This window comes from Alligator sinensis, unplaced genomic scaffold (assembly GCF_000455745.1).
Source record: "Alligator sinensis unplaced genomic scaffold, ASM45574v1 scaffold388_1, whole genome shotgun sequence".
In the NCBI taxonomy this organism is placed as follows: domain Eukaryota; kingdom Metazoa; phylum Chordata; order Crocodylia; family Alligatoridae; genus Alligator; species Alligator sinensis.
In genome coordinates this window covers 1,410,142-1,419,606 of record NW_005842394.1, presented here as the reverse complement: position 1 = coordinate 1,419,606, position 9,465 = coordinate 1,410,142, and the positions used below count along the sequence as shown (strand labels likewise).

General features: G+C 55.7%; 1 protein-coding gene across 2 annotated transcripts in view; it reads right to left on the bottom strand.

Moving 5' to 3' along the window:
* SH2D3C (SH2 domain containing 3C) overlaps positions 1-9,465 on the bottom strand; it is a 47,519-nt gene that overhangs the window by 3,691 nt on the left and 34,363 nt on the right. For both annotated transcript variants that reach the window (XM_025211222.1, XM_014522773.2), the window contains 6 exons: positions 6,781-6,909; positions 5,702-6,150; positions 3,467-3,591; positions 2,139-2,704; positions 817-932; positions 53-224 (listed from right to left, as the gene is read on the bottom strand). In XM_025211222.1, the coding sequence (XP_025067007.1) occupies positions 53-224; positions 817-932; positions 2,139-2,704; positions 3,467-3,591; positions 5,702-6,150; positions 6,781-6,909 (1,557 nt within the window). The remainder of the gene's footprint in view (positions 1-52; positions 225-816; positions 933-2,138; positions 2,705-3,466; positions 3,592-5,701; positions 6,151-6,780; positions 6,910-9,465) is intronic.

The following is a 9,465-nucleotide window of genomic DNA, read 5'->3' as shown; positions in this document are numbered from 1 at the left end:
GAGGACAGGGGCTCAGCTGAGCCTGGAGTGCCCTGAAGAGGGGGTCTGGTACCTGTGGCATTTCCAAGGCATTCATCACCGCAGCAAAGCTGAACATGTTTCCCATGGTGCTCTTCAGCTCAGCAGCCAGCTGGATGGTCTTGTGCAGCAGGGTGGCCCTCTCCTCCGTGCTGCCCGTGCAGCCCAGGATATCCACAGCAATCATGATGGACATCGTGTGGAACCTGAGAGGGGGATGTGACAGCACTGTGAGGAGACAGTGACCTGGAGTGCAGGACCAGTGCCGGGAAGGGAGTGTGGCTGCATCCTCGGGAGAGGAAGCCCCTCACTCTTGGGTTCAGCTGTGACCCCAGGAGCTGTGTGTTCCTAACCTGGCCTCTCTACAGTGCCCACCAGGTGCCAGGTAGCAGCAGTCCCCATCCAGCAGGCACAGCTGAAAGCCTTGGCAGTGCCAACAGAGGGCCCAGGAGTGACAGTGCCATGGAGAATGGGCTTCCTTTGGGGTGCGGAGCTTGTAGGGATGCTGCCTGGGTTGCGTGGCTAAATTAGGGCCTTCAGGTTCCAGAGCTGTTAGGCTAGGACCAGTCACTGCCATTTAAATAACCAGCTTGTCAGCAAATAAGGGCCTGGAGCACTGTTGGGGGAGGAAGGGAGCCCGGCCTGACTCAGGCCAGGCTTTCCCAGCTTGACAGCTACAGAGAGTACCCAGGCGCTGCAGTCAGATGCCCCATTTCCCGGGCTCCTGCAGGAGCCAGGTGGCCGCAGGGAACAGGGAGCGCTGCACTTGCTGCCCATTGCTTCCTCTCCATGCCGTACCGTTCCAGGAGGTCCAGCCGAAGTTGATGTCCGTGGGGCAATGTGAGAAGCTCCATGCCCGAGCTCACCCCCATGAGCCTCTGCATCTCCTTGGTAACACTCAATATCCTAGCAACCTGGCAACAAAGACAGCAAGCAGATTAAGCTCCTCTAATTGAGGAGAGGGGCTTGGCCAGTTGTATGGAAAGTTTGGCCACGCTGCAGGAATCGCTCTGGATGGGCTCTGCCATGAGCTCAGGTCTCCGCCTGTCCCCCCACCCCCAGCCCAGCATCAGCATGGTCAGGACTGGTGGGGCCCAGTCAAGGAAACATCAATGCCTGGGCTGGAGTCCCTCGAGCCCCCTCTCAGAGCTGAGTCAAGAGCTGCTGCCGGGTCTGGGTTTACACACAACTTGTGTGTGTGTGCGCCAGTAATACTGTGAGAGGATGGGATTGCAGGCACTGAACAGAGGGTGCCAGGGATATGGGAACCAGGAGACAGAGCCCTGGTGAAACAGAGGAAATAGACTCCCGCAGAGGAGGAGAAGCCAGGGGAAGGCAGCAGAGGTTGCAGGGGTCCAGGGACACAGTCTTGAAGGGGGTGCTGGCACAGACTGCAGCAGGGGCTGTTGAGTCTATGGGCAGGAGTTGGGAGTCTGAAGTTCTAGTCCCGGTTCTGCCACTGACTGCATTGCTCGTGGCAAGGCCTGTCCTATCCTGCCCTTCAAGATGATCTCACACATCTTCCTCCCGGGGTGCTGAGGATTGCAGTACTGTGGATGGGGGAGGTGGTACCTAGCAGTGGTGGTCCCAGCTGAAGCTGGCAAGGTCACCTGGCTGGGGCAAGATGGACTGGTTCAGTCCAATTCCTGGGGGGTGAGGCCTTGCCTCACAGCCATCTCTTGCATAACTGGTGCCATTTATCCTCTTGTCAGGGACCCCAGCCAGGCTAAGCACAGACTGAGCTCACCCTAAATGGCTCCAGCACCAGAGCACTGGTACCTGGTACTTCATGCCCACAGCACAGTGTTACCTCCTTTTACCCCATTTTACAGCCTGGGAAACTGAGTGCAGAGAGCCACTTGCCCACAGATGCAGTCAGTAGCAGAGCTGGGATTTGACATCAGGGCTTGCTAGTCCCTACTCTGCACTCAGTGCTTTAGTCTGTACCATGTGCAGCCTGTGGGCTGACACGCAGGGTCTGTGGTATGGGAGGCTATGACGGGCCCTCAGAGGTGCCTGATTCTCTGCTTAGCTGCCAGCTCTTCCAGTGATCTCAGCAGCGGAGGATCAAATTAGGGGCAGTGGGGTATAGTAAAGCCACCCCCCCATGCTGCTCATACCAGGCAGTCCACTTTGGTGATGTGTTTGGCAAGGGTCTTGGCATCGACTTCTGCCAGGAGCTCCTTGACCTTCTTCAGCACGGCCATTTCCAGGGGCTTGTTTTCTAGAGGGATAAGTAGGGACCGGAAGGCTGCGGGGTTGAAGGAGGAACTTGTCTCCACTGTGGGCGGCACAAAGCCCCCGAGGTCCATCTCTCCTTTCAGCCTCTGCCCGGCCTCCACCTCACTGGAGCCATTTTCCACAGTCACTCTGGGCCCCTCCTCCACCTTTAGCCTCTCCACATAGCTCTTTGTGGGAAGCTGCTTGGTGTCATGTGTGGGTCTCTCCCTGCTGACTGGGGAGGTGGGGTGGAGCTGACAGTAATGCCCTGTGTCCGGGTCGCTGTAGCTGTTCACAGAGGGGGAAGGAGAGGCCCTGGAGTATCTGTGGCAGGGACTGGAGTGAGTGCTGTCGCCTGGGTCTGGTGCCGGCTTGTTGTTATTTCCTGGGCACAGCTGGGGTTCGCTGGATCGTCTTATGACTGGTGAGGCAGGGGTTAGGCTGCCTTGGGGCTTTAGTCGTGTCACTGCAGAGAGCAGGAGAGACCCTGTTATAGTAACTCAGAGACATGAGTATAATGCACAGAGATGCGCGCGTGCTCATGCACACAGAGCAGGCCAGACCTTGGGTGGTCCCCTCTCAGACAACCAGTAACCTAGCTTAGGACCCACTAAACTACATCTATACCTATTACTGCTCAGAGCATTTGGCCAGATGAGGGGCAGAACCTTGAGCCCATGTTGTAATTGAGATGGCTAATGACAGGCTGAAATTACAAAGCACTGCCAAGCCAATTTGACAAGCCTGAGTTTAAATCTCCCCTCCCTGCTGGCCGTTTCAGCAGCGGTTTATCTCATGGGATCTGGCCAGGCCTTTGTTTTCTGCATCTGACACTTCTCAGTATCTAGGGGATCTGCCTTTGTGCAAAGGCAGCAGTCAGTCTTCTCGCGTGGCTGCAGACTGGTGAATGTAGTGTGCAGGTCTCTTCTCCCATGTAGTTACTGACTGTCACTATCTGTGGGTTTCTCCTTGATGCGAGTAGGGGCCAATTTCAACAGAGACTGAGCACTCCAGCACTCAATGGCACGGAAAGCAGGCAGTCTCAGGGAAGCTCTGCACTGAGCTAGCACTGAGACCAGTGCTGTGTGCCCAGATCTGCATTATTTGGTAGCAGCTGGGCTCAGAGCCTTTGGTATCACTGGATACCTGACCCCTTTCCTCCAGGTCCACCCCTAGCTGTACAGCCAGTGCACATCTTATTCCTTACTGGTGCCTGAAAGATTCCTACCAGTACTGTAGGCTGGGGATACTGGACTTTCAGAGATGGGAGACATTGGGGAGTGGAGGTCTTGGATCTGGTCCACGCTTACAGCACAGTTCCGGATGACATCTCGATGGTGTGGTAAGGACACGCTGGGGATAGAGGAAAGCATGTCAGTCAGACAGTTCCTCTAGCATATATGGCTCATGCAGAGAGCATAGAGTAGACACCAAGGGACACTTCACAGCATAAACTGTATGGGGTGGGTGCACGCTCCTGTCTGTGTATGCTGAGTTTGACCCTGGCATTTACGAGCTTGCTGCAGGGGGGTGTCCTCAGATCCCAAGGGAAGGCACGCAGGGCTGGGTTTTCAGGAGAGCTCTGATTTCACTGAAGCACTAAAATAAGTGGTCAGTTTTTCAGAACACCCTGGCCTGAGCAATAACTCACACAGGTGGCTCCAGTTAGGACTGCTGGAAGTGGGAGTAGTCTGAGGCCTATATAAACCAGGACTAGCAGAGAGCAGAGCTTCTTTCATGGAGACTGGAGTGATGATAGAGGAATAAGAGGAAACCTGGTCCAGAGAGGCTAGGTGGGAAAAATGAGTGCTGTGAGACACAGGTATGGCATTTGGAGAGAGCTGCATACACCATGGGGCTGCTTATTTAAGGAACCATGCATGTGCTGGGGCCATGTGAGAGCTTCTGGAGAAGGGGATCTGAAACAATCTTAGTGGGTGTGCAAGTGGTTGAAAGCCTGTGTTTAAAAAGCTGCTGCCAATAGCTTGCTGTCAAATTGGGAGGCTCCAGCAAGCAGGGTACTATGAAGCTCTTCCCTGTGCCTGCTCCTAATCAATGTTTCCTTTAATTATTTGGCTGATGGACTGCAGAGTGCACTTGTGGACAACACTAAACTGGGAGGGGCTGAAAGCACTTTAGAGAACAGGCTTGGGATTCAAAGTGATCTTGATGAAACTGGAGCGATGGTCTGGAATCAATACGCTGAAATTCAATGATGGGGCAAAGTGCTACACTTAAGGCAAATCGGTTGTGCAAACCTAACTGGGTAGCTGGAGGGCAGCAGCACTGCAGGGAAGTGAGCCAGGGCCATGGGGAGCTGCACATGGGGGTCAGTCAGCCATGGGATGTTTGTACACAAGGCAGAGTGCCCTTCTGGGGGAGTAATGTGAGCTCTGTGAGCAAGGCATGGGGGGCAACTGTTCTGTGCTACTTGGTTTGTGGGGGAGGCCTTGGCAGGAGCAGCCTGTCCTGTCTTGAACCCTGCACCCCAGGTTCAGGCAAATGGGAGGGAACCCTGAAGCGTAATAAGGGGGACCTATGCAGAAAGATTGTGTCAGCTGGAGAAAGCGGGGCTGGGGGAGGGTGGTGAGACATTATCTGCTCATCTTGTCACAAGCTAAAGGTGAGAGAGCTCTTCAGTGTTACGAGGCCACCGAGGGCAGTGAGGGAATCTGTCCCTTGTGGGTTAAGATGAGGTGAGACATCAGTCAGGGATGCAGCAGGTGCACTGAGTCATGCCTCTGAGCAGGCCTGGACTAGATGCCCTCCTCGGATCCAGCTGTGCCCTACATGTCTATGATAACCTAGTGGCACACACCTCTTAAAAAGCTACTACTTTTTTCCTGGTTTCTTCCCTTTCGTCCCCTTCTGGGGCAATCGGGCCATCCCCGTGTGCTGCCCAGTAGCCTTCCCCACAGCCTATGGGCAGGTGTGAGAGAACCAGGAAATCAAAACTGACTGGTGGTTGTTAAGCCACCTAGACTGACCAAGAGTATTTAGCCGCTATGGGTTCCCGGTACTGTCTAGGGACAGGGAAGCAGGAAGCTGAGGGCTTCATAGTTTCATAGTTGATAGGGTTGGAAGGGACCTGAGCAGATCATCAAGTCTGAACCCCTGCCATGGCAGGAAAGAGTACTGGGGTCAAACGACCCTGGCAAGGTGTTCATCTAGCCTCCTCTTAAAGACCCCCAGGGTAGGAGCCATTACCACTTCTCTTGGAAATTGGTTCCAGATCCTAGCCGCCCTGACGGTGAAGTAGCGCCTCCTGATGTCTAGCCTGAATCTACCCTCTGCCAGCTTGTGACTATTATTTCTAGTCACTCCTGGTAGGTTGCAGCCTGTGAGCTCCAGTCAGCTTGTTGTTGCCCTGCCAGGTTACCTGCAGTGAACTGCTTCCCTACAGCAATGAACCTTTTCTTTCCCTGACCTGACAACCCTCCAGTGCCCAGAGGTGGCCTCTCACCTGGTGGGGCACCCCTCACCCCTGGTGATCTTGTCTGCAGTCAGGCCATCCGTCATGGTGATGCTCCGCCTCTTGATGTGCCCCCCTTTCTGGCTGGCAGGGCTGTGGGGGCTGCTGTGTTTGCCATTAGCTAGTCCATAGCTGGCTTCCAGGTAGCGCAGCGGGAAGGTGCGGTTGATGGGGCAGTAGACAATGGCACCGCTCTGCTCGGAGATGGCTTTGCGGTTGCCCACATAGAAGCGCACCAGGGCGGGCACGTTGTCAAAGCTCTCCTGCTCAAACAGGTACTGGATGTGGGTGCGACCTTCACTGGACTTCACCATCACCTTGTTGATCTTGAAGTGGAGTGGCTCGTTCCGCCAGCGGCACGTCAGCACGTAGTCCCCCAGGCTGGTGAGTGAGTCGCGGATCAGGAAGTCCCCATTCCTCTGTACCAGGCTCTCGGATACCTGGGAATGCAAGGACGAGACTCTCAGTGGGGCCAACCCTGGGACAGGGAGGCTTTGGGCTGGGGGGAGGGATTGAGGGGCTTAGTGAGAGGGCCCTGTCATTCTTCTAGGGAGGGCTGGAGAGGCCTTGGCTATAAGAGACTCGCCACCAGCTGGCATGTGACTCCCCCTGCCGCCTGCCCCATTTGATATTAGCTCCATACTAAGGGGGTTTCTGGATACTGTGTCTAGCTGCTGCTCAGAGGGACCCCTGACTGCATGGCAAGCAGACTTTTCCCAGCTGCTGCCAGGCCAGGCTACCACTGGGCCATAACCCCTCTCTCCTTGGAAGCTGCTGCTTTTCCTCTGCCCTTCCTAGCACTTGACTTTGCTCAGTCTCCTCATGGGAAGATCCCTGCGGTGTGGGATGGGGGGACCAAGCTGTGAGGGGGGCCTCTCTTTGACCCCGCAGCCGGGGCTGAGGGGCTGGTGCTGAGTCCTGGTGCCTCTTCCCAGTCTGGCAGACTGATGCCCTTTCAGCACTGGGTATCACTTGCTCTGGTGCTGAAGCCAGCCTGAAGTATCTGGTCTTCAGCACCTTGGCAGGGGAAGAGCTGCTCTACAGCCCATAGCCCCCTCCCCACACTTCACCTCTCGGGGGATGCGCCCGTGGTACCACGCGTGGCTGCGCAGGTCGGTGCTGCTCAGTTTCAGCTCCTCCTCCAGCTCCTTGTGTAGCTTCTCAGGAGAAGAGTCAAGGATGTATTTCTCCTTGGAGAACTAGAGAGAGCATAAGAGTGCATCAGTCTGGCTCATAGCAGCAGAACAGCACCCAATGAGATGCCCTTCTTCCCCACCCCAGGAGAAGCCCCCTGCCATGCAGGGATCCACTAGCTGGTGGGTGCTCTTTCATGTATAAGAACCTCCACCCGAGTGCTGGCTGGAGTCGGAGTGGGGGTTGCTTAGATGGGCTCTGCCTGTCGAGGATTGGGGCTCAGGCAGGGGTGATGGTACACAGTGTCAGTAACCAGAGCTGTGCAGTGTTCCCCTCCATGGCTGAGGCAGCTGCATGGATGAGCTGTCAGTACAGGAACCCGAGATGACAGCTCTGTTTCACCAGAGGCCTGTGGCAAAGAGCCCTTTGCTCTCTGTATCCCTACAGGCAGATGGTGCCGCTCCACTGATCTGGGCATTGCCGTGGGAGCATGCTTATTCATCTGTGCCTGTGCCGGCTGGGGGGGCAGGGGGGGATTCCTGCCCCCCTTTCCTCCCACTCTGGCATATGCTTCGAGCTTGAGCACCTGGGACTCCTCCGCACCACGTTGGATGTGCTGCCTGCTCTGCCACCTTGCTGAGTGTGACATCATCAGACTATTTTTGCCTGTGGGTCCCAGCGGGCTGGGAGATGATGACGTCAGTGCAAGGGAAGGCAGAGCTGCCGGAGGGAAGAGCCTGAGCCAGAGACCTGGTCAGCAGTATGATGCAGGACACTACATCATGGCCCTTGATCCTGCTCTGATCAGGCTGGGCACAGAGTGCCCATCTTGCACTTGCAGGGTTTGGGGCTGCATTACAAGGGTTCCCTGCAGCACCAGCTTGAGGGACTGCCCACTGCGATACCGTCAGCCACGACCCACACAACAAGGGCTAAGGCAGCATCAGGTGGGGCTGGGAACCTTGTCCTCCAGAAGGCTTGGGAGTGACTCAAAACCTTTTTGGGTTGTGGTGGGGCCTCCTAGCTATCTGAGCTCATGCTTTCCTATGGACACTATAGAGCAGATTCATATGTTGCCTGTTAAGACAAGGGAGGGGCCCAGCCTTAGCAGTGGGGTAATAAACCAAGGCCAGAGGGAATCCCATTGCCACCAGCTTCTAGCTGGGTGATTTCCCCTTGGTTCATGAATGGGATTAGCAAGCCATAGTGAGGCTTATAATACCTGCCAGTCTTTATGCAGCACCACTGATTGCTCTGATTCTACAGAGGGCTTGTTTTGGGAGCTGTACTGTAGAGCTAGATGGCCCTCTCCATGCATCAGGGAGCTTTTATACACTGCCTTCCTGTGTGTAAGTTGGTATATCCTCTCTTCAGAATTGAAGTAACTTGCCCAGGGTCACACACGAAGTCTAGTGCGAACCAGGACTCTAAACTCTCAGCCCAGGACACTTCATGTCTTCAACCCTGGCCAGAGCAGCTCAGACAAGAGAGCAGGTTGACTGCCCTGATGTGACGTGCCACGTGCTCTGTCCTGCCACAGGCCATCTGCTGGGTGAGTTAGGACCACAGGGAGGGAGCACTCCTAGTCCCCTGGAGTCCCCACAGCGCACTGTGTGGGATCTCAATGGATCCTCTCGCTAGATCCAATGCAGTGCTTTCTTCCTTGCAAAGCTAGTCAGTGTATCAGCTCCCTGCTCTGGTTTGACAAGACCAGTACCAGCACTTCTGACTGTCCTGGGCTCGCGATGCTTACAGCTGGGTTCAGGAAGGGACTTCTATAGCCAAAGCAACAGTCAGCCCATCTGAACCCCTCCCCATCAGGGGAAGCCCAGTCCGAAGTTCGAGAGATCATGTATAAACAACAGATGCGCCCCATCCCCCAAAGGGTTAACTCCGTGGTGTCCGCCTGCTGATATCATGAATAGTAATGATGGCTTTGAAGGAAAGCTTCTGCATAGAAATGAGCTTTTACTTGCACTCCTGCACCTGAGCCTAAAGCACCCAGCCTCTCCCCCTCCCCACCCCTGGGGAGACGACCGCTGACGTAATGTCTCTGATCAGCTGGAGCTGGGGCTCTGCAGTGCCTAGGGCCAGCGCCGCAGAGGTGATGGGATTCCTGGAGGACTGTCAGATGCCAAGTCAAGCTCAGGCTGCCCCTGCTGGAGAAGAGGCAGGGGAATAATTACAGCCAGGCATGTGCTTGCGCATAGGAGGGGTGGGCCTGGGAGACCCCTTCCTGCAAGGGGTTGGCAGTGCTGATGCTCTCAGGCAACATCTACACAGAGTGTCTCCTGCCTTAGGGGGGGTGCGTACCAGAGCAGTGCATGGCCATCCAGCTGTATCGCTCCCCACACATGCCCATGCATGATAAGAGGATCTGTAGTGCTGGCCAAGAGGCGTGGAGCACAGCTCTGCATGCTGCACCCTTTCTCTGGGCCAGCATTGCAAGGCTTGTGCCAAGGTCTCGGTGCAGCGATGGCTTGGAGACAGCTCCCTCAGTAGCCTGCAGTGGTGGCTCTGATGCTGACTCTGGCAGCCCTGGGACTAACAGAATCCAGCTAGGGCCAGGCTGTGGAGGCTGGACAGGATCGGGTAGTCAGTCACCTACTCCTAGCTCTTTC